General features: G+C 43.7%; 1 protein-coding gene across 5 annotated transcripts in view; it reads left to right on the top strand.

The window, feature by feature from the left end:
• The window catches only part of ZFAND6 (zinc finger AN1-type containing 6), a 126,173-nt gene extending 101,925 nt beyond the window's left edge, over positions 1–24,248 (top strand). For all 5 annotated transcript variants that reach the window (XM_078682936.1, XM_078682939.1, XM_078682938.1 and 2 more), the window contains one exon: positions 23,116–24,248. In XM_078682936.1, coding sequence (XP_078539062.1) covers positions 23,116–23,264 — 149 coding nt within the window. In that variant the 3' untranslated portion in view covers positions 23,265–24,248. The remainder of the gene's footprint in view (positions 1–23,115) is intronic.
• Positions 24,249–24,523: the final 275 nt, after the last annotated feature.

Genomic DNA, 24,523 nt, shown 5'->3' with positions numbered 1-24,523 from the left:
GCACTGCCTGCTTTAAATGCAGTCTATCTACTTGGTTGCTAGTCACATTTTCTGGGACATGGCACATAAGATTCTTCTTGCACTACCTGAAATTGTATATAATATCTTTATGCAATTGGTCCATGATGTACATGACTGAGCTAAACCGATTTTGTACTCTGTCCAGGGCACCACAGATTTGGATCTTAATGCAGTGGGCACCAGTGTCATTATAAGGCATGGCTGGATTCACTGCACTGTATTGTCTTGAGATGTCCAAGCTTCACTGACTGATATAGCCTTCTGTTGGTGCTAGACCTTTTGGAAAGACCAACCCAGCTCTGAAGTGTTATAAGAACATAAGAGCTGAGTCTTGTTCATTGCAATTACCTACTGTTTCCCATTCCTACCGGCTGTGTCTGAAATTTCTATGGTTACTTTAGCCTTCACCTTCTGCCAGCTTCCGCAGACCCATATTTCCAGTATATTACAAATTTAAGATGTTTGAGGCAGTGCCAAGGACTAAATAAAGCAGAATCATCAAACTTGTTCCTCATAGTCTTAAACCAGCTTTTCCAAACCTATTGTATTTGCCCTTGAACAGGCATTTTGGACAGTGGAGGGGGTGTTGAAGCTCACCACATGAATGTTTTGGAACAATGGTCTTCCAGATTGCCCAAGCTGGTTACACCCATGACATTTTCTAGATACCCCTCCTCGCCATTCCCCTTGTTTTTACTCAGATGTTAGCATACCATGTGAATATCCTCTCCAAAGAAGTGATATTATTGCTGACTATACCAAAGTATATATTTAAGGTGGAAAAGGGTACACTTCAAGGGGTAAGGTCACCACCTTCTAGATGTAACTCAAACAAGAATATATTAAACCTGTGCTCAATCCCTGGTGACATGGCACAGAGCAGTCTGGCTTAAATCCAAGGAAAGGTGTAAAGTATTTAAGCAGTGAACACACAGAAAGTCAGACAAAAAACAATAAAATTCAACTACCAAAGAGAATGATATTATGAGTAAAGTAAGACCAAAACGACAAAAATCAAGTCTGAGGAACTGAAGATATGAATTTTTAAAGATTTAACCCAAAATATCACCAAAAGCACACAGCAGCAATGATAGTCCATGATTTCCGTAGTCAGTGACGTAGGCGCGATTTGAGGCTGACCAAGATGGAGCCTTGGTCCCCAGTGAAGCTCTAGAATTAAAAAAAGATGGGAAAAGGCTGTTAAATTTGACACTGGTATCAAATGGATTCCCACAGCCCTCTCTCTGCATATACTGCTGATCTCGTAGGAGTCTTCTACGCCCATTCAGTTTAACCTATTGTGTATGCCCTTGGAGGAATTCCACACAGGCCAAGTATTAGTCTGGGCAGTTGTTTCAAAGCTAATGCAAATTATCCTGCAGTAGCTTCAGGCAGGCTAAAATCGCTTTCGGAAAGGTACATTTCCCAGATATTTAATACAATTCCTACTTTCCCATTAGATTATTTATTTATTTGTAGAGCGCAACATTTATCTCGGGGGATGTCCCTGCGCTAAGGACTACGGTGATAGGTGGGGTCTGTCGGGTTGACCAGGTGTCAAAAACCATTCTTTAGGGAAGAGGTGAGTTTTGAGTTTCTTTCTAAAGATGTTGTAGTTGTTGGTTAGCCTGAGTTCCAATGGAAGTTCATTCCAGTGCTGTGCAGCCAGATAGGAGGAGGTACGTCCTCCCGTTTTGGTTTTGTTAATTTTCTTTGTTTTAGCAAGAGCGAGGTGTTGTGATCTTAGCGGTCTGGCGGGAGAGTAGAAGTGTATTTCTGTTTTGAAGAATCGTGGGTCCTGTGGCGTTCGTTGAGTGTCCTATGGGCATGACCGATTAATTTGAAGCAGGCTCTTTGGCGCATGGGCAGCCAGTGAAGTTGTTTTAGGCATTCTTTGGCAGAGCTGTATTTGCCTTTACTGCATACTAGCTTAGCTGCAGCATTCTGCACTACCTGCAGTCGCTTGAATAGGTAGTCTGGCATGCCTACAAAGAGGGCGTTGCCATAGTCCAGCCTACTGACCAGCAGGGCCTGTGTGACTGACTTCTTGCTTTCCAGGGGGATCCATGGGAAGAGCCTTCTCAAAAGTTTCAGAGTGGCAAAGCTTTTCCACACAGGGTTCGAATGTGGGTCTGCATGGATAGTGTGCATGGATATTTTTATTAGATATAAAAATAAGGGTTTGAATTTAATCTGAAGCTTGTACAGGTCGAAAGTTATTGATTAAAGTGTATAATTTATATTTTGACTTGTCCGGTAGGCCAGGTATAACCTATCTAGTGACTGTCATTTGTGGAATGCCATTTCTATTATCACACCTCTTAAATATTATGGACCAGGTGCACTCTGATGACTTTTTTAAATTTTTTTGATTAAATTGTGTTTTTCTACCTTTTTGAAAGTGCGTTTAACAGCTCTTTTAGGTTTCAGGCTGCTGCTGTCAGGCTACACAGGATAGGCCTGACTCCATGTTTTCAGTGTAGTGGATGATACAATAGGTGCTGTAGTCCAAAATGACATTTCTGTACCCCTGCACCATATTCTGTCGCCTTCTAGGATAGCAATGTTCCAACGTTAGTTTAAGATCACCAGCAGGTGGTGGCTGAACATCCACTCTCTATGCCGGCGTCAACAAAGTCTGTCAATTCAGGATGTTGGGCTATATTTGCCTGACATAATGAGAAGCAAGGGAACTCCCCGATTAGCAAAGCTGTTAATGTTCTGTTTTGTCTTTGACCCGACAATTGTTGGCTGTGTGTACATTGAAGGATTAATTACCAGCCCTTTTGACTTTTCATTGTTTGCCTTAATATTCATGATTCAAATCAGCGGTTGTGATGCTTTTTATAAAGGTCTTTTGCATATGTCAAACCCCATCCACCCTCTTCTCTCCAAATTATTCAGTAGTGAGACCTTAATTTGTTTTTCAGCTTTCTGCTGTGTGCTGCTCCCCTCTTTCTTCTCCACAGCTGCTCTGAGGCTCTTGACCCTGAAAACTGTAGTACCTATTGCATTATTGCTGTACATCAAGTTAATGAGCAGCAGGCCTAATCAGTCATCCTTCCTATACAAACCTTTCCCTGATAAGATGTTGCTGAGGACTCCTGTATCCTTTCTTCCAAAAGTGGTGTTACCTTTCCACATAAGGCGGTCTGTTGTGTTTCTAGTGTTTTTTTGGTAGGGTGGAGGGGTTTCCCCTTCCAGCACGTCCATCTAAAGAGGAGGAGAGGCTGTGCATTCTGCACGTGACTTGCACTTAGTTTCTACTAATATACCTTGTTGACCATCATCTGTTTTTTAGTTTCACCGGTGAAATGAAAGGCAGCTCAAAAATGGATCTTATCAGTATGGATCTTCCTTTGCATCAGACAGTGCTGATGGATCTGTTCTCTGCAGCTTCTGTGCATCCTGAACCTATCTGTCTCTGCTCCAATGCTGGAGCCAACTTCCAGTACAGCTCCAAAAGCCCTGCTGGTGCAATTGTCATGGAAAACAACACCAATGCCGCCAGTGCTGCCTGAAGACCCTTTTCTGTAATGTTAGCTAAATTTGAGCTGATTCATCTCCGCCCTGCTAGAGGACTCGTCTTGAAGCCATGCAGACGCACTTGTCCCAAGTTCAGACCAACTTAGCCAGAACCATGCCTTTGCCTCATAGCTGAGCTCCAACAACCTTTCAGTAAGGATTCTGATCAATGCTAACCTGCCTTTGACGATAATGGAGATGAGGGGTAGGATGCTTAACACTGATGATGAACATTTCTGCATGGACTTGGCAACATGCCAGTGGGCTAAACACTTCCCTGGACACTGAATTGTGTACCCCAAACACCAACGAAAGAGTGCCTCTTTAGCTATGATAAAGAGGCATGCAGCGGAGGCTAGGTTATACAACTGCCAGCGATGAAAGTCCTAACTAACATACTAACAGAAGTTTTGCAAACCAAGACAAGCATCGTCATAACCCTTATTTACATTTACTAAGGCCCTTTATGGGTGTCTGATCAAGCTCTGTTACGGTCTACCAGTAAACAGGCAGGTATGCTAGACTCAACAGACTTGCACCACGTGACCATAATGTTTTGACAGTACCCTATTCTAGAATGTTTGCTGGTTCAAGCTTCCAGCAGTTGATTGAACACCAGTTCTTTCCCCATTACTACTCCTGGCTGGGAATATAAGGAATTGAGGCTTTGGGAAGCACACATTTTCCTCTGCCATCCCTCTTATCCGTCAAAGCCAGCTGTTTGCTGGGGAAATATATCCATTCTTTATGGGACATTGTTGACAAGATCGTGCTTGTGGTCCCCAAGGAATTTGACCGGCCTAGCTCAAACCATCCAGGATGGTCAGGATGCTGCAAGGTACTCCATCCGGTCTGGGCTGGACTCTTAACGACTGTGAAGAACATATGGTACGTTTTGATGAGACCTACAACCTTCCTTAATGGACATGCTGTTCAATGGGTCTTTCCTGTGTGTCGAGAAGGCTGATTCAGCATTGGAACGCTTTAAAGAGCAGTGCCACAGTGTTTTCCTTAGGCCTCTCAACTCTGTGACAGTACTCTTAACAGTTTCTCCCATTTTAAGGCTATGTTGGCATACTGTTATCAGGCACCCCAGTCCTGTTGGGGTTTAAGCAGGCTGTTAAAGAAAACACACTTCCCAGTACCCCCACCCCCCTTCCCACCCTATGGCATCAGTCACCAAGCTGCCTTCATTTTATTTAGTGGCACATGACCACTCTAGTGGGCAAGAACAAACATTACCTCCAAATGTGGTACAGGATAACATCTGATCGGTATGTCCTGCAGATCATTCAACTGAGATGCATGCTACCATTGTTTTTAGACCTGCTGCACTTTCTGCACACATCCGAGCATCTTTCAGAGGAGTTGCTGGCCATTTTGCTCTAAGAAGTGGAGGCTTTTTTGGCGTACGGAGCCATAGGGGGACTTCCGGCTCCAGAAATAGAAACTGGCTGTTACTTCTGCGATTCCCTCTTGCCAAAGAAAGTTGGAGGCCTTTGTTCTATCTGAGATCCCCACCCTATAGATGCCTTTCTGCAAAAGAACAAATCTGGATGCTCTTGCTGACCCATGTTTTGTGTGCCCCTCGATCAATGTGACTGGATGGTGTCTTTTCACCTGCAGGATGCGTACTTTGATGTACTCGTCCTGCAGTCCCAAAGGCACTACCTACAGTTCAAGGAAGGTTGGAAGCATTAGCATACTGCTATGATCCCCTTTGGCTTCACCAGTGCCCCTTGTGTTTTCACAACAGTGATGCCAGAGGTCACAGCGCATTTTTTGGAGGTTGAGTATTCCTGTTTTCTTCTACCTCAACAAGTAGCTGTAGAAGGCGGGCTAACCATAGTCAGTTGTAGACTACCTACAGACAACGGCAAACCTTTTGACATCTGTGGGGTTCACTATCATTGTGCCCAAACTACCCCAGAGTCCTTTCCTTTGCAGAGTCCATTTCGTTGGAGCCATGCTGGATCTAGCTCAGTTTTGCATCTTCCCTCCACTACAAGTCCAAAACATTCGGGATGTGATCTTGAAATTTCAGCCAGGGTCCTGGGTCTCAGAGTCGCTGTAAGGGTTCTGGGCCTCTGTGACCTATATCCTGCTGTTCTACTATGCTAGGTGGCTTATGCAAGCTGCATTGGAACCAAAAGTCTTCGCGGCCCCAACACCAAGGGAACCTGTCTCATTCATCCAGGTTTTGCAGAAAACTGAAAAAGACCTGCAGTGGTGGCTCAACTGCAATTGGGCTGGCGACAGACTCCTCTCCCTGCCCCACCCAAAGCAGACAGTGGTGCCTGATGTGTTGCTGCTGGAATGGGTAGGCCATCTGAGAGGTGGAAATCAGAGGACTCTTGCCTCCAGTGGAGACCTGTCCGCACATCAACCTGTTGGAGTTGCAGGCCATCCCCCTTGTGCTGAAAGTTTTCCTCCCATCCATTACCTAGGGGTGACAGTGCTTGGCTATACAAATGCTGATTGATTCATTGATTAATTAAAGAGTCTGTTCAAATCCTCAGATAAAACACCACCGCCATGTGGTGCTGCAACTAGCAATGTAGGAGGCAGTTTGTCTCTGGAGCTGGCTTGAGCCCCTAGGCCTCTTCCTGATCGTGAACCACCTGGCGGGGTCTTTGGACACAGGGTGGACAAACTCAGCCAGTGGCACTTGACGGATCACTAATGGTGGTTACCCCCATAAGGTGGCATAGGGCAATCATCCAGAAATGAGGAGAACCCTCGCTAGAACTCTTTGTCATTGTGGAAGGTGCAATGGCAAAATGTTTGCACGCTTAAGTTTCAGAGACAGGCTCGTTCTGAATAGAGTGGAGCACAGGACTCCTGTATGCCCTTCCGCTGCTACCTCTCCTTCCCCAAGTTCTGAAGATAAAGAATTAATTGTCCCAAGTCATGTTAATGGCTCCAGACTGGGCCAGGAGAGAGTGGTACTTGGAATTTCTGAGCATGAGCATATTTTCTCCGTTCAGGCTACTACTTGGGGAGGACCTCCTGTTGTAGCAGTAACTGGCACAATCTGCACCTCATGCAGGGAGATTGTTTGGGGGCAGTTTACTGCATTCGATTCTCAAAGTTGTGTATGTCAACCAGGTTGACAGCCTTTTTTCTACATAGTCTGTCTACGCCATCTAATGGGACAAGTTTGTAGCTTGGCACCCTCAATACTGATCAATTGTAGGCCAAAGTGTCAGATGTCTATTTGTTTCATGTCTGGCCCAGCAAGGACTTGTATTAGGCACTATTAAAGGTTATATGTCAACCCATTTGGCCTTTTTACTTTTACCAGACCAACCGTCTTTGTTTACATAATCCGTTGTACTGAGATTTCTAAATGGTTTGACTCCTTTATTTCCTCCAAAACATTTATGATGTCACATTGGGATCTTAATTGGGTCCTCATTTCCCTTATGTGTACACCATTCAAACCAGTGCACAGCTGTCTATGACATCTCCTGCCTCTCAAAACTGTGTTTCTGGTTGAGGTGACTTTGGCTCATCATTTGTGCACTCCCAAGTTCTCTTGGTGCAACCACCATAGGCCACCCTTTTCCTCAGATAAGTAGTGTGAGGACTAGGACAGGGTATTTGTTAAAGATTGCGATTGCTTTTCATGTTTGTCTATCCATAACTCTTCCAACATTCTTTTACCTTGCCGCACTTGTGGAGAAGTGTGGCTCACCGATTAGAGCGGCAGACCCTGAGGCAGAGGTCTGGCCCGGGACCAGGGTTCAATCTCCGTCGCGGCAGGGTCTTGGGCTCTATGTCCTCGGACCCGATAATTCTCGCCTCGGTGCCTAATCTAATCATGGGTTCCACTCTGCAACTCTGGGCAATAGCTTGCTTAATCTCCACACCGGCCCTAACAATGCTAGGATGCCTGGCTTCACCTTGGGGGTGCCCAGGAGTGGACACCTCACAGGAACAGGCCAGGAAGGGTTCCACAGCGGTATTCGTACAGCGCTTAGAGACCCCTGGGTGATAGGCGCTATACAAGTGCAAATTACATTTACATTTACACCTGGAAAGAGGAGGATAGAGTCTACAAGCTGAACCCCAAAAGAGCTTTAAACTTTTACATTGATTACGCTAAAGACCATTAGGTGGCCGAACATATCCTTGTGGTGATCTTGGGGACAACGAAAAACAATGCTGTAAGACAAAGGGCTCTTTCATGGTGGATAGTCCCCTTCATTAAGATCTGCTACATATTGACCAAGAATCAGCGTCTGGATGGAGTGAGGTCCCGTTTCTGCCAAGGCAGCTTCCACTGCCCTGGCACGTGGCCTGCTCGTCTTTGACATCAGTCTGGCCGCTAGTTGGGCGTCAACTCACATGTTCACAAAGCACTACTGCCTTGGCAGCCAGGTTTGACGGGACGGGCGTTTTGCCCAGTTGGTCCGTTTGGACTTTTTTGGTCTCAGCCATTCCACTGACCAACACTTTAGGAGGTCCTACTTTGGTATCTGTTCTAAAGGTAACTATTCTGTGGTTACAAGTGTCCATCAGAAGAACAAGTTACTTACTTTCGGTAACACTCTTCATGATGGCTATTCTGTCTAACTGCAGATTCCTCCGCTTCCTCCCGCCTCCCTGTTCTGTGGAATGCTCTCTTTTTACATTGAAACTGGTCCCAGTTCAGGACACACTGGTGGTACTTTTTATTGTTGGGCTCCTTATTCAAGGATGAGGACCGGGTCATGAAAGAAACAGATGTTGATGCACATGGGTGGCCTTTATATGCGGCTCTGTCATCAATTTCGGGGCGGACCGAAGTCGACAGGGAGCCGCACAGCTCCACTTACTGGCACACTATGGCATTTCTGTTAACATTTTCAGGATCCAGGCTGGGACCTGCGGATTTTGTACAGGTGAGGAATCCGTGATTAGATAGAGGATTCACCCGAATGAGTGTGATCAAAAATGAGTAACTTTACTTCTGCACTCTAACAACCACCAGTGTCACCACAGGCATACCCCTACATAGAGGAGTGATTAATAGAGGCTGTAATGATGTAAGAGTCTGGGGAAATTAGAATCTGGTGAATGTCCTCCGTTGATATAGCAGCAGACAATACAAGGACATTTAAGACCTTCTACAGCATTTTCTAGAGGAGCACTGGAAACTGCTGAATAGTGCATGAAAAAAAGACGTTTGCAAATGGATATATCAAGGCATCTCTTGAAACTGTTGACTCGGGCAGCAGTCAACAGGAACGCTGCCTCTACCGAGAAATACTTGACATATTTTTCCGGAGGTGTACAGCAAGATAATCAGTATGACATTTGATGGTGAACATCTGTTTGGACAAGGGATTACTGATGCCCTGAAATTCATCAAGGAAGATGCATACTGCAAAATTGATGGAAAGCCAACAATTATTGTCTTTGCCAGCAACGGTTTGCCACACAGCCATACCAAAAAGGTGTGGCAAACGACCTGCTGTCAGTGATCCACCCCTTTGTGGCTACAAAAAACATAATCTCAGCCTTCGTCATTTTGAGGCAAAAGCTCAGAAAGAGACCACTCTCCTATATGCAGCCCCTCTCAATTTTGACCAGCTTTTTGCCTTCCTCCAAAACTACAATCTTTTTGGGGAAGGGAAGATGTAGATCTTTCACTTTCAGTGGCAACACAAACTCAAACAAGTGAATATTGCCAAAGATTTGCACAGATACGGAAGAGCCACACACCTAGATGCACACATACCTCTCTCCAAATGGTGAAACTAAAGGCTCTACTCTGAAATACAGCCATAGAGGATGTTTGGTTATTGGAAAGGGTGTACTCTGTGTACTTCCTTCATAGAAAAGGACCAAATATGTTGGTCCTTAGGAGAGCTGTGGTCATATAAATATCTTCAAGTTCACAGGCAGATTTAAAATAGCAATTTAGATGGCTGTCCGCTCACTGCTGAAAAAGTAATTCACTTGCCTGAATAGTCAAATTAACCACTTCCCTGCTAGGCCTAACCCCTGTGCTAAGCCTTTTTTTTGTTGCTATTTGGGGTAGTTTGTGCTTGGGCCCCTGTAACATTTTGTCCACATAAGGTATCTACGCCTTATTTGCGTCCTTCCCCCGCCCCACAATTAGCCAAAATACAGAATCCCTTGCAAACCTCGAACTTTGTCCAAAAAAAACTTTTTCCTCATATTTCTGTGATGGAAAGTTCTGGAATCCGTGTGGTTCCACAAACTTCTACCCACTCCCCATTCTCCAGAGTCTCCTGATAAAAATGGTACCTCACTTGTTTATTAAAACTTTGGAGAGGGGCCTGCCCTCAGACGGAGCCCTGGGAGGGCCATGTTTGATTTATGAAAAGAAAACAATCAAATGGGCGCTGTGCTACAACATGTGCATATTAAATTAAGCGGATGCCGTGATCAAGCTCTGCGCCCACGCATATTAAACTAAATTAATCAAGTGATAAGCAGGCATCCTTGCAGGAAAGCATATTGTGCCTACAATAAGGGAAAATCATTCAAGAAAACCATGCTCGCAGACTGTAGATAAAAAAAGACTGTGTAACTAAACAGATAAAAAGTCCAGTGTCATGGAAGGTTACAATTGTGGTAGTAAGGTTGCGCTACTAAGCCTATTAATGAATCAAAAGCAACCATTTAGAAAGGACTGTAAAACTAACCAATTGAAAAGATGGGTGGAGCTTCAAGTCCATACCAGAATACAGCATGCCTAGCAGAGCTGCACATACGCTGCCCAGTCTCAACCTAAAAATCAGATCCCAAAGAGGTAGTCAAAGTCTAAAGGGAGAAGGTGCCAACAGATGGAGAGTCAAGAAAGTACTTGGTAACGCCTCGGGGACACACCTGGGCTGGATCACCAAAGCAACCGGTGATCAAGAGTAAGCAGAAACTAAAAGACAGCATTGGTTGAAGTGGATAAACACTGTTGGCAGTAAACTGCTGGAGCCAGGCTGATCTACAGTAGAGGATCAAAAGCAGTGCTTAAATTTGAGCAGATGCGTTCTGGTGCTCTGCACTGGCACTTGATTGTCAACAGCGCACTTAGGGCAGTGCCGCAAGGTGGTGCTGCTTATCTAATTTAGAGATGATTACAACAATGGTTGTTTATGATATACACAAAGCTAACAGCGGCTGACCACAGGCTTTGCACCTCAATCCTGTCCAGATCAAATTGGTGTCCTGTGCAACCTTTTTAGTGCCACTGGAAACCAGAAAACCGGATAAGCAGACTGCACGCTACCCATGCACAAAGTTACAAAGGTTTTGGATCTCGAGGCTGGGCCTGATACTGTCCCCATGTACCCTCCATGGACGGGATGAGACTGAACCCATGTATCTGGTGATTGCCTCAGGATGGTACAGCAACTGATAAGTCAATACTTTGTCAACACTCTATAATATAGGCTAATCCCTGATGACGTTCCTATTGTGACCGGAACGAAACGCGTTGGCTGATATTAATTCATGTGCAATAATTTTAACAAATAAAGATGATGATGGGCTAAATTTCCTACATTGAATTAATTCTTGGTGCACCTTCCACTTGATGATTAACAGTTGTTTATGAATACAATATGCATCAAAAATGGCTAATACCTGCCTCCATTGCCATTCCTTTAGCTAAGGGGACCTGAAATAATCTGAACTGAAGCACTTGCAGGCGAGCGAGATGGTTAGTAGTTGTTCTGACAGCGATGTCGGGGGCAATGCGTGGTGTAAGCTGCCGTGGGACTCCTGGTCAGGAACCTGGCATTTATTTCTATTACAAATAAAGCACTGTTCAAGAATGCAAGAATGTGGTAGGGAGAGAAAAACCAAAGAAAAAGACTGTGATGTTAAAAAGGAAAGCCTTGATGTCAAACTGATGGAAATAATGTCAAAAAATAAAATTGCCACCTCGATGCAGAGGTGGAAGCATTCATAAGGAGGAAGAAATAGCCCCTCCAGATCCCCAAACCAATCGCCCCCAACCTCCATTAGTTTGTTATGTACAATTCTCTGATTAGGAGGGCAGCTACCACCCATGGAGTGCACTTGGAAGACTCCTGCTTACTCCTTGAGACGCTGCTGCCATCGCTACCAATGCTCCTCCACATCATAGACCAGGTGCAAGGGCCTTTAAGGAACCCATCTCAGCCAAATCAGTGACACTCGGGGTAGAGAAGTAGCACATGTATTCTTTTCATATCATTATGGCAACGAGGCACGGATTCCATCATTGTCGCCATAGCGTGAAAGAGGGCCAACGCACCTCTTCATTGGGGCTCCCACCGGACAAGGAGTGGTAGGGCACAAGATGTAGAGGTCAGACCCACACAGTGGTGCATAGGCAGCTCCAACAACTGATTGGCATCAATACCAACAAAGGGAAGTAATGAAGGAGTTGATGGTAACATGTCCCACAGCAGTACAAGAAGGCAGATACCCATGAGGAAAAGACCATCTCCAACACAATGTGGCTAGTTAAGTTGGGAATGCATACGGTGTACACAGCTAAAAGGCATTTGTGCTCCAGCACCATTCTAAGGAGACACGTCTGCCTGAGGGTGTCCGGTTTGGAGCAGGAAGTGCAGGTAGTTATAATAAACATGCCTTTCGGGGGTGAAACCCTCTTTTGGGATGCATTTGATGAGTCACTGTAGAGAACAAAGAAATATAACTAAACCGTAAATGCGATCAGCGTCTTGCAGTTCAGGGATAAGTTCTGAGGAGGAGCCACACCAAAAAGACGGGTACCCACCAGATAAGGGTTTCAACCTGACACTCCCCATGCCACTTTCACACCAAAAGACCAGCCCCCACATGGCACCTCCACAGTGGCAATCCTGCACAACACCAAGGCCGCCCATTTGAGGAGGAGCCAGGGAAAAAGTCATCACGTTAATTGAGCTGGGACCAGCAGGCAGGTGGCCTGCCAACTGTACCCCACCACCCCCAAAATCTCCCCGAATGCACAACACCAATAGGAAGCAGATTCGAGGGGCTATCTAGGAGAGGAAGATCATCCCCTCCAACAAATGGACGCTGACCTTAAAACAAAGTGACTATTGTATAGAAGTAGTACAAAAGCCTACAACAGTCAGGCCAAAAGCAAGAACCTGTAGCAAATCTCTACCCTGAGATAAAGTTTTAACTCTTCCTAAGCAAACAAAGTTCCATAGGAGGAAGAACAAAAAGAGAATGACTGTTTACTTCCTGGTGCCCAAAGCATATACAACGCTCAGACCCATTTTTTACTTGTGTGTTAATCAAAACACAAAAATTCAAAATGGCCACAAGGCATTCCGCGGCTGCAGGATGCGGGCTAAATGGCAACCATAGACCTCAGTCTCTTTCCTGTACATACAGACGAAAAGCAAACACAAGAAATTCCTGAAGTTCGTCCTAGACAAGGTACCTTATTAGTTCAAGGTGTTCCCCTTTTGGGATAAAATCTTAGCTAAGCATTTGTGCCTCGCACTGGTGGCAGTCATTTGGGGAGGCTAGGGATACATGTCTATCCTTACCTGGACAAATGGCTGGTAAAGCCGAAGTTGTTCAGACACTGTCAGGACTGCCTAGATACAATGATGAAAACACTCCACAGATTAGGTTTTTCACTGAACCTAGAGAAAACAAAATCAGTGGTGAAATACATGCAGCCTCTATTTTGTTAGGCCTGTCAAACAGCCAGCTCCTTCAGAACAGGCACATCCCAAACAGGATGGGGAGTTCCCATTGGGAAACTGAACTTTAGGGTGCTATGGAGTCCTTAGGCATCAGTGAAATATACATCTGTTGGAACTAAAGGCAGTGTTCTTAGCCCCAAGGGCCTTCCAGACTTAAGTCATTGAGACAATGGTTCAAATCCAGACAGACAACATGACCAGTATGTTTTACCTCAAGGAACAGGAGGTGCAAGGTCACGTGCTGTCCAAGTTTGCCAGGACATACGGAGACTTGCTATTCCGAGAAAGCTAACTCTATTAGCCATACACTAGCCAGGAGTTCAAATCACAGATGAAGACAGGTCAATAAGTCAAACAGGCTCCTTCCATACATGGGAGCAGTTCATAATGGACAAGAGCTTCCTAGAATGGTACACACTGCAGATAGATTTCTCCTCAACATAGGAGAATGCAAAATGCCAACGCTTCTCATCCAGGTACCCACACCCATTGATTACTGAGAAATGCCCTATCAGTTGATTAGTCAGCAAAGTTTGCATACATTTTCCCGAAATCCTGTTTTCTTTTTTTAAACCAATTTTATTAAACATTTCTTTTATAAGTCCATACATGTTAGGTTATACAGTGGGTTTCCCCCAAATTATGTTAGTACCAAAAGTAATAGATGCAAACATCAAACCTTGACACTAACTCAGATAGCGCTTCAATGGGCCTGACAGACCTTGTTCTCTGATGTAGTGGATACGGCAAAGAACTAGAGATCAGACTTCCAGCTCATCAAGACTTGTTGACAGTACAAATTGGCATATATACTGGCTGAAACTATGCACCCTCAACTTAGCAGTGTGGCTCCTGAGGAACTAGAATTTGGGCACCTAATATTACCTCATAGAATTATTAAAGTTCTGAGAGAGGCTAGAATGCCCACCACTCAAAAGTGTCACACTGCAAAAAGGAACAGATTAATTAATTAGTGTAACCGGGAAAGAGTTGGGGATAGCTGCATAAGGGATACTATTGCCCGGTACCTCACCCACCTTGTAGATGAGAACCTTTCATACACCTCTTTAAAGGTTCACCTGTCTGCTATAGCGGCATGCACAGGGTGCAACATAGGAAGTAGTTTCTTCAGCATACTAGCATTCAGTAGATTCCCAGAAAAAGAGTCTGGCACCACCAAGACCAGCCTCCACGCCAATTGAGATCCTAAACCTCGTACTAACACTGTTGATGAAGTCACCATTATAATCTATGTATAAGCAAAACTCTACTTATCAGGGCAGTCTTCTTGATCGCCATCACGTCTCTGTGAAGAGTTAGTGAAGTGCAAACGCTTACAAAACAAGAAACTTATTTGCAGATACAGGAGGATCGAGTGGTAATGAGGACAAAAACACAGTTTCTTTCTAGCCCTTTTCCAGAAACCAAGTTCACATCCACAAAGGGCCTTTCACATGCTGGATGTCAGAAAGGCAGTCATGTATTCACCTTCAAGAAACGTGAGAAGTCAGGACAGGGAGACAATTTTTCATCTTCTTTGCACCAACATGCCCGTCACCATCACAAGATGGATAGTTTAGACAATCCAGACTTGCCTACAAGGCAGTGGAACTAATGCTGGGATTAAAACCAAAGGCATTCCTTCACTAGACATTATATTTCAGATATCCCATCTAACAGAGATACACAGGTGGGACAAATGCTTTTGACACATCTGTTTGTAAATGCACATTCATTTCAACCCAGCTACCCAGCAACAGATAATACTGTTATAAAATTTGTGCACAACATATGACTCCAGAAAAGAGTACTGCTGCAAATTGAATTGTTCCCTTCACTCTAGCAGTAGTTTTACAGTTTAAATAATTTTCTGGATTCATCTGCGAGCCTCCCTTAAAATGAGTTGAATTGCAACAAAGAGGTGGGAGTAAAATGTACAAAACTGTGAATCATTCGTCAAGGGGAAAAAATAATCTTGAGGATGGCAAACGCATGCAGTTGTTAATGTGACCTATATCTGAAGTCCTACTAGGAGGGGCACGGCACCAAGTGATCAACTCGTTGACACAACAATAAAACATGAAGAAAAGGGCCCAAAAGACAATTGAGGCCAGAACCACTAAATTGCATATTGATGGGCAGCATTTGAATCTATAAAATTCAAAGTGCAACACTACTCCTACAGGTAAGTAACCATTTTGTTACTATCCTCCCAAATCAGATTGTCCTAGTGAGAGATCTAGAGGTGGTCCTAGTATGTGGCTAGTTAAGACCGGCAGTGGTGGACTAAAAGTCCTCAAATGGCCAGCTGCATGTGGCAGATCCTTTCAGTTATTTAATTCCGTTTCATTTGGTGATTAGTGGTTTATTGTTGTGGATGGGTACAGTACTTGGTAATGGACATGACCCCTATTCGATAGCAGATCAGTTTTGTGTGAGTGTAAGGGTAAGGCAGCCTATTGGAATTTTGATGCGACCTGTATAAATTGTATTAGCCTATCAGACTTGACTGTGTCATGGTGTTAGTATTAGTGTAGGCCAGGCCTGGCCATCATAAAAGTTGCAGGAACACTGCGTTAAGCGATTAGCACTGCTTCAATTTATTTAAAATTCGCAAATGTTTTGTCATTATCTGAATTGAACTTTTATTCCTGCAAGAGCTTGACTTCTATATTTTTCCAAATTGAACCATTAACTTGCCACGAGTTCCACATATATGTTGACCTGTATGGAAAAGGTGGGATTGTAACAGTTGTCTGTCTGAATCATAATTACTTTCTATGTTCTGCTCCATTGCCATTATAGCTTGGGCCACCTTATAGAAATACAGTAAAAAGAAAAGCCTCTTACCTATTGTATGATCTCATTCATCCAACATTGCCCTGCATCTCAGGGTGTTCAGCCTTCAGCAGTCCATGGCAATTGTGATGGTCTTTGAGGGACTTTATGTGTATGATCTATTCTGTAAAGGATCCATTTGGGCCATATCATCACTTTCTGCAAGCATTGTGTGTTGCACGTTCATTCCCAGGCTGAGGCTCACTTTCGTCAAACGGTGCGAAAGAATAAAGAGTACTGTTTTGGTTGTTGCCACTGCGTGTCATATGAGTAATCCATCCTGAGAAATCTCTTTATGCACATGCCCAGAAAATCTTTTGGAACTAAAGCCCGTTTTCTTAGCCCTAATGGCCTTCCAGACTTTGGTCATTGGGAGAATGGTTAAGAAAGTAGTATAAGTTACTCGCCCTAGTAACTCTTCCACTTCCAGGCCTTCGTTCTTAGAACCATAGACTTTCTTCACCCAGCCTCACATAACTGCTCCATGTTTGCATGTGCAATTGATGTGACCAGGTAATCGGAACACTTAATAAGGCAGAGTGGGAATGTGAGGCAGCTGCTGCTTTGCACGCTTAACGTTTTTTTGGTAGTAAAACGTTCCCATGTAGCCAATCCGAGGATTGGAATGCCGCTATATATAACTTCAGTTGCTGGTGGGCTAAGACAGCCAGTCCTTCTAAGTTTGAGTACATTGCAGGGAAGAGCTGTGAAGGATGTATGTTAAGGATAGCCAGGAGCTGATAGAACTGGGAAGCCTTCTATAAGTGAATTATTATCGAGTTCATTATACTGAAGTTTTTTGCATTTTCTTTACACTGAACTTGTCAGATGTTACTACTATTGAATTTAATGCTTAATGTTTTGACCTCTGAAGCATGAAAGAGTTTGCCAGGAATCAAACTTGTAACCTTCATTGGGAGGTGTCAGAGAGGGAGCCCAAAGCAAGATGGCTTTCTATTAAGAATGCTCCAGAGGGCAGAGTGAAAATCCATCACAAACATCCTCTTTAAGGAGTCTTCCATCTTTAGTGCCATCGGGATCTGTGTTGGCAGGTTATGGGACATCCACTAACTGGGAAACCAGAGTGCAAGCCGTGAGAGTTCTACCATTGCCCGAAGGAAGTACAGCCTGCCTCTAGGCCTGGCAGACAGCAAAGGCTTCACTCCGAGCTGTGAGGCAGCGAGTCTGCCTACTCACTAGTAATCCTCGACCCGACCACTCAAAAAAGCAGCGCCCAAGTGGTCTGCTAGAATGTACATTAGTACTGAGAGACTTGATGTGAGGCGCTTCCATGTGGGAGAGACCCTTAGCAGCCATGACAGCACCAAGCCGCATCTGCTCCCAACTTGGAGGAGAACACTGTATGGGTGCAAGGCGCAGTGGGATAAGGCCATCCTTACTGAAAACTATTTGAAGTCAGACACAAGTGGAGGGAGAACCTCTGGACAGTTACTCAAACTCCGGGCCTCTGGTACTGAAGGTGAGTGCATGGTGTAATATGCCTAGAGTGAAGACAGTGCACGAGGCAAGGCCTGAAGACCACATGGTTTAGGAGATTATAAAGTGCAGGCAACGGCTTGGTATGGTGCTGAGTGACCTTACATGCAACTAGTCACTGCCCTAAAATCCCACTCTCCCCGGGTTGCCCTTACTTGAAGATATTCTACGCAACACTTAATAGATAGTGCCTGAGCAGCATAAGAACTCAGCACAGAGGCTGCAGTATTGCACTATTGCGGCTTAACATTCCTAAAACTTAGTTCAGTCATGTTTGCACTACCATCGTTGTTTTACACATAGGTTATAGTTTTGGTGCCATTACCTCAGAGGCTGAGACACTAGCTCTGTGAATTGTGGAGTGTATGGTGGCTGAGCGCTACAGCTCTAGAAATGGCTGGCCTCCGGCCGGCACTGCTTAATACTGCACAGTGGGCAACGCAGATGCTAAACAATCTTGCCTTACTGTTGAAGCCCGCAAAAGCAACCAGCACTCTTTAGAGGGAGAAGCTCAACAAAATGAGCCCACAGAATCCAGGAGTGAAGATCTCGCGGCATCCAGTGTCACATCCCTTCTTCTGGAAATAAAAGCGAACCTAAAGACAATAGACTAGAAAATCGATACCTTAACTCATCGAATAGATTAAATGATGGAGAGACTGGATAAACAGCATGTGCATATTGATAGGGCAGAAAGAAGCATATCGGACCTAGAGAACGAATCCAAGCAATACCTCATGATGGAGGTGGCAAGTGAAATAGAAAAAATGTAACTGAAAAATAAGGACTTAAAATCGCGAATCCGTAGAAGTAATTAGAGGATTGTTGAAACTGCCAAAACAGCACTAAGGAGTACAGTCGAATATGTTAAAAGAATGCTATGCAACATCTTCGAGCAGACTAACTCTAAAATACTAGTGGTAAAGAGAGTGCATTTATCTTTGACTCCCAAGCTTGGGCCTGGTGCCCCTAACAACCCCCCACCCCAACCCCTTTTGTTGCCAAAGTCTGTAATTATTTGTGAAAGGTATCACATTTTGATACGATCTAGGGGAAAGAGAGACATTCAATACACTGGAATGTCCATCTCGTTCTATTCTGCTGTTGCTCAAAGCCTCCAAGGCATCAGAAGGCAAATTTGCTCCAATAAAGAAAAACTACAGGAGCACGGAATACAGTAAGCTATACTGTATCCTGCACGACTATGTTTGACTTTACCGTGTAAAACTGATCTGTTTTATTTTTAACCCCGATGAAGCCTTCTCTTTTTTGAATAAACATTACAAAGAATGACTGGGAACCCTGGCAAAGGAACATGAGGTAACTGCGAAAAATGTAAGTGATGTTGAGTGAGAACTGTGGTTGTTTACAGCATCTGAACTAAACTCAAGTGTTTCTGCAAAACAAGGGGGTGCTAAATCGGGACAATGGTCTATTGTCACAGTGAATATAATAATGGTAACTCACTGGGCTCAATCAGTATGAGGGAAAACCCAACGGAATGAAATTAACCTAATCACATGAAATGTTAGGTGGCTGAGTAACCTAAGCAAGTGTTACCAAATTATAGCCTACCTCACTTGACATAAGATAGATGTGGCTTGAGGAGAATGCTATTTTTCGTTGTATGCCACCTACTCTAGGGGGTGGGAATACTGATTAACTGATGAGGAATGTCAGTCAGTCATGCGATAGAACACACATCTCTTTAATAAAATCTTCTGCACCTAACATTGACTGCTCAATGTTTTTACCCTAGGTTATGTCACAATGTTAGTCATTAGATACTTACATGATAATTTATGCAGGAGATCATAGCCTTAGCTTGACCGCGGACCTGCATTTTACAAAGGGCACAGCTAGGTGACAGTGAGGCATGGGGAACTCAACTCGTTGGTTGATATCATGACATATAATGAACCGGTGGATATTTGGGTGGAAAGCCACTACTCTAAAAGGTTTACACTTTTTTCTCTTTAGGCCACGACTCTTCATCCTTGCTGGATTTCTGGATGGGCTTTAAGGATGTTGTGGGTTAGATTAAGTCTATTAAACATCTTCCCAGAACACTATCTGACCACTCTCCTGAGGTGAAATCATTGGTACTTCCCAGTGACTGGAAGCCGCAACATATCCACCGCATACACCCCACAAATTTGCTAGCATTTCTTTTTAGAAAGGAGACTGATAGGGAGGCTACCCAATCCTACTTTGCCATAAACAAAGGCTCTGTCAAAGCTGCAGCCACATTGTGGGAAGCCTACAAATTAGTGATTCAAGGGGCATACATATCTAAGAGTAATGGTGTCCTAAAATCTATACCCACTCATTTGTCGATAATAGGGGTAGAAATGCACAACTTGGAGATGCAATATGGCAACACTTTTGATTATACTATCCTTGAGCTAATACAAGCTATGCTCCGAGTTCAAGGATCTGGCCGAACGGAAAGTTAATTGTAGTAGTAAATATTGCATGGAAAGAAAGTATGGTGAGGAGGAACGCATGTTGATCCAGTTGATCAGACCAATATGAGCAGCAAACTATGTGATTAAGATAGTGACTGAATGAGTGCTATACGACTCCACTGAAATCCTTGAGGCTTTTGTGGAATTTAATACCAAATTATATGGCTTGCACACATCGGAATTAGCAAGCGATATCCACAAATTGGTAGATTATTCTACTTTAGCATTGTGGGAACTTGACCAGTGAAGCCCTCTCTTTGTCAGCCAATGTCAGCCAAAGAAATTCAATGAGTAATTAAACAATAAAAAAAATGTCAGTGCCCAAGGGAGTGACGCCCCCCCTGCATTATTTTACTAAGCATATCCAGAGGAACGGACTCTGATTGTCCTGGAAGTGTGAGGAAACATACCAAAAAGGTAGACTCCCACCGACTATATAGGAGGCTTTAGGCGGTCCTAAAGCCAGACAGATCTCCTGAGCTATGCATATTATCCCGCCCATTATTAATGATAAATGTCGATAGTTAAAATGAATGAAAATCCTGGCTGTTGGTCTACTGCCTCTAATACCCATATTGATTAAACCAGAACGAGCCAGCTTCCTTTCAGGAATGTGCAGATAGTTGCAGAAATATGTTTTCTCCTACTTATCAAGTTAACCCTGATATGGATGTATTGGCAACCTTTTTCGATTTGGAAAAGGGATGTGACAGTTGATTGGCCATGTTTGTAATAGTTGAGAGAATGGGGGTCGTGAGAGCTTTTCTACACTGGATTAATTAATTTACTCTTCTGCAAATGTTGGATTTTCTGAGCCGTGGAGTATCCGTAGAGGAACCTGACAGGAATGCCTGCTGTCAAGGGGGCAGGTACGGTTGCTCTGATGAAGATGGTGATCAGGATATTCAGATTCCAATATACCGAGAGAACTTTTCCCAACTTGGGTCGCGTATGATTGAACAAGCATGACGGAAGGACAGCCCAGGATTCGCTGGCTTAAGTTACAACTACTTTACGACATGGGTGAATGTTGGGCACCAAATTTCGAAATTTATTTTTTGCTGGTGCAGGCTCAGTTTGCGCACCATTGGCTAACCAATTGCAGACAGGTCCCTCACTATGACTTGTAAAGGTTCTGATTTTTCCCTGCCCAATTCAGGCAGCATTGTTTCAAACAATGCCTAGATCTAGTGCTGCTGAAATTCACACAGTAAAGTGTGCAATTAGAGCGTGGTCTGGTCTTGCTGAAAGGGGACTTGTTTCGGTATTTGTCCTGGGCCAAAATCTCACACTATCTCTATGCACAAATAACTACTACCCAACATTACTAATGCAGTAAAAAAAAAAGAATATGAGAGACCTTTTCCCTAAAAAAAAACTTTCTTTAATTTAGGGAATATCTCAGGACATCCACAAACACATCTATGGAAACATTCACTTATTCTAAGCTGAGGAATTTACTGAAGGGAATGCTGCCCTCCTTTCAGGAGGAGCGTTCTGGGTGGGAACTGCTAACTCTCCCCCGTGTAGCCCATGGCCTAAAAAATCGATTACCAAGTCATATAATAGACTTTTAAATTAGCTGATTGGGAAAGAAGCTAACGCTAGAGTATCTTGGCCATGATATCTCTAATAAACAGTGTTCATACTTATGCAGGCAAACCAAGGAGGTCTCCCACAACGATCAATATAGGCTGATACACTCTATGTAGATTTTTAATGTATTGTACTCCGGTCCTAATGATTAAATATGGCTTGGCACAGAATTTGAACAATTAAAAAAAAAAAACTGCTCCAGCTCAGATGAAATCTTTTTACACCTGGCTTGGAATTTCCTGAGTATTACATGTTTCTGATCGTAAGTGACTGAGGCGAAGGAGATGATGATAAAATGTACTCTGTCCATTACCCCAAAGGTGGCCTTATTGGGATATATGATTGGTGCACCTAAACACTAGAAAGTTATTGGCGATGGCTGTTCTAATAGGAAGCCCCAGGGTGGAAATGATGTGGGGTCGCAGGAGACCACCTTGTTTTAAGGAACGGCTTAGAGATCTATTTCATGAAAAATTGGCTGGGTTCTATTCTACTACATTTCCGTCAGCTTCCCGCCCGAGAGATTTCTAGCTGCCTTTGCTTACCTACATAACCTGCATTAAAGAGCCAGACAATTAGTAATTACGGTCAGTGCAGGGGAAGTGTATCCAACTGACCCATTATAAAAGGATGCACCTGGATGATCCTTCAGCTCTTGCACTTCACTGTGAAGCGCTAAGTAGTGACGTACAATATGTAATCCCCTGAATGAATCTGTGATAATGCCTTTTAACCTACATGATTATGTTAATGTGGAAGAAATGTTTGTTCTTGCTTTGACTGTATTGTTATGCATTAAAAAAATCTTTAGTTAAAAACCAGATGCCAGCAGTTAGCACTTAACTTCCCGAGTCATCTTCCGTCATGTCATGAGAGGGGCTTGTATAGTTGTAGGACAGCACTGACGAAGTAAGTAGTAGGAGGAAGGATAGTTTATACAAGCTGTATGGGTTAGAGGGAAAAAGACAGATTTTGTTTGCTGTAATCCGATGTGCACCAACAATCACCCTGAATCATCTTCACGCAATCGTAGCTTATGTCTTCTATTTTTGGGTACGCTAGCCATTGCACATAATACCATGTTCTCCACTTAATGGTCTGTTCTGGCCAAGAATCCCAAACCATTGCCTGTTCCTAAAATGACAGTGGGCTGAGCTTTAAAATCCATTGTCGCTGCCTAAGAAGAAAAATGGTTGAGCACTGCAGTCCTTTGGTATTGCAATCCAGGGTCTGTCTGCAGAGGAAACGAGCTGGCCTCCAAAATCAAGGTATCTGAGGAGAAAAATGGGCAAGGAGAACTCCTGATTAAGTACTGCTTATTTTCCAAAAATTATACATTTGTCAACAGCAATAAAGGCATTTCACAGTAATTTTGTCTGGTAGCTGAAGAAGGTATGGAGCTGTTGTGACTTGGTTGCGATCCTTTTTGGTAGAAAGGCAATCTGTATCTACTTCTTCAGTCCCCATGCCTGCCATAATCTTCTCTCCTCCCCTTTTTTCAGGCTTTGAATGCAGATGTGGAAATGTTTTCTGCGGCACTCACCGTTACTCAGATGTGCACAGTTGCTCTTACGATTACAAAGCTGACGCAGCTGAGAAAATCAGGAAAGAAAACCCTGTTGTCGTGGGTGAGAAGGTGCAGAAGATCTGAGTGCCCTGGTGGACGGCCAAGGAGGGCACACTGACTGGCCCTAGACCCTGTTCGCTCCAGGGCTCTAGAGCATTGTATCTTTGCATAGACTTCTAATCACGCATGTCATCGCAAGAATAGACTTTGGTTTTGAAATTGACTCTGATCATTTTATTCTGATTGCAGTTTTCCCCTTTTTTTGTGACAAAAAAGCCGAAAAGACTTAAGCCACCTCTCCTGCTGGTGTTCCCTCTTTCCTACTCCCATTTTTTGCTTTTACTGAGTGAAGCAGGGCCTCTTTTTATGGCAGTGGAATCCCTGAGCTTATCCAGGAGACTTTGCATGCATTACCTTGCGGTTTCTTTCTCGGTTGTACATAGCTTTCTTCTGCTGTATGATTTCCCCCTTCCTTCCTGTGTAGCACAGCTGGGTGTTCCTAATTTGTTCAGTCACTACCAGCAGCAGTGACCACAGCAGCTTTCCAGTAAATCGAAGGGGGTGAACATACCAGAGCACATGTTTTTGTGTGGTTGTTTGCATCCATTACCTATTTATGTGTGAACTGTGTAGGAGCTGTGTGAGCTTTGTGTTGGTAAGCATGTTGATACATGTGCGACTGTATGGGCACAAGTGTGGGTGTGCTAGCACGGTACATGTGAAGGATGTGTGTTTATTACTGCACAGCTGTGTGATTGTGTAGGTACATCAACTTGTGAGTTTTGGTATGCTAGCATATGCATTTTGAGTGCATGTGTGTTAGTGGATGAGCAGGAATGTGTCCTATGAAAGTGGATATTGATTAAATGAGTGTGTTTGACCAGGGCTTAAAAAAAACTTGTGTGGAATTCTTGATTTTTTTTTCTTAAGTATTTTATTATAGTGTTTGATTGAGGACTGCAGGACGTGTCGGAATCTGTGAGATGAGAATGTGAAATTGAGAACTGGCCTTTACCTTTTATCCACCGTCTTAACTTTGATTTAATAAAATAATTTTACAAAAATGAACACACGGATTGTTGTGTTTTTCTCATTAGACTAGCTGACACTCGTTCCAGACTGTTGGTGGGATAGCCTTCAACATTCATTGACCGTTTGTGTTTTTTGTGGTTTTAAGTAAATTAAAATTTGCATCAGTATGTAGTGCTCCTTCTGCCATCGGTTTGACATTCTGTCTTTGGAGTTTGGGCACCTTTCTTTGCAGTTCTTGTGTTGCCACTTGGAGAAATTGTAAGATGGCAAACAGATAAAACACCAATAGGAGAAGCAATACAATCCTTTCC

The sequence above is a fragment of the Lissotriton helveticus genome, chromosome 3_1, assembly GCF_964261635.1.
Source record: "Lissotriton helveticus chromosome 3_1, aLisHel1.1, whole genome shotgun sequence".
NCBI lineage: Eukaryota > Metazoa > Chordata > Amphibia > Caudata > Salamandridae > Lissotriton > Lissotriton helveticus.
This window is presented reverse-complemented; position numbering and strand designations above follow the sequence as displayed.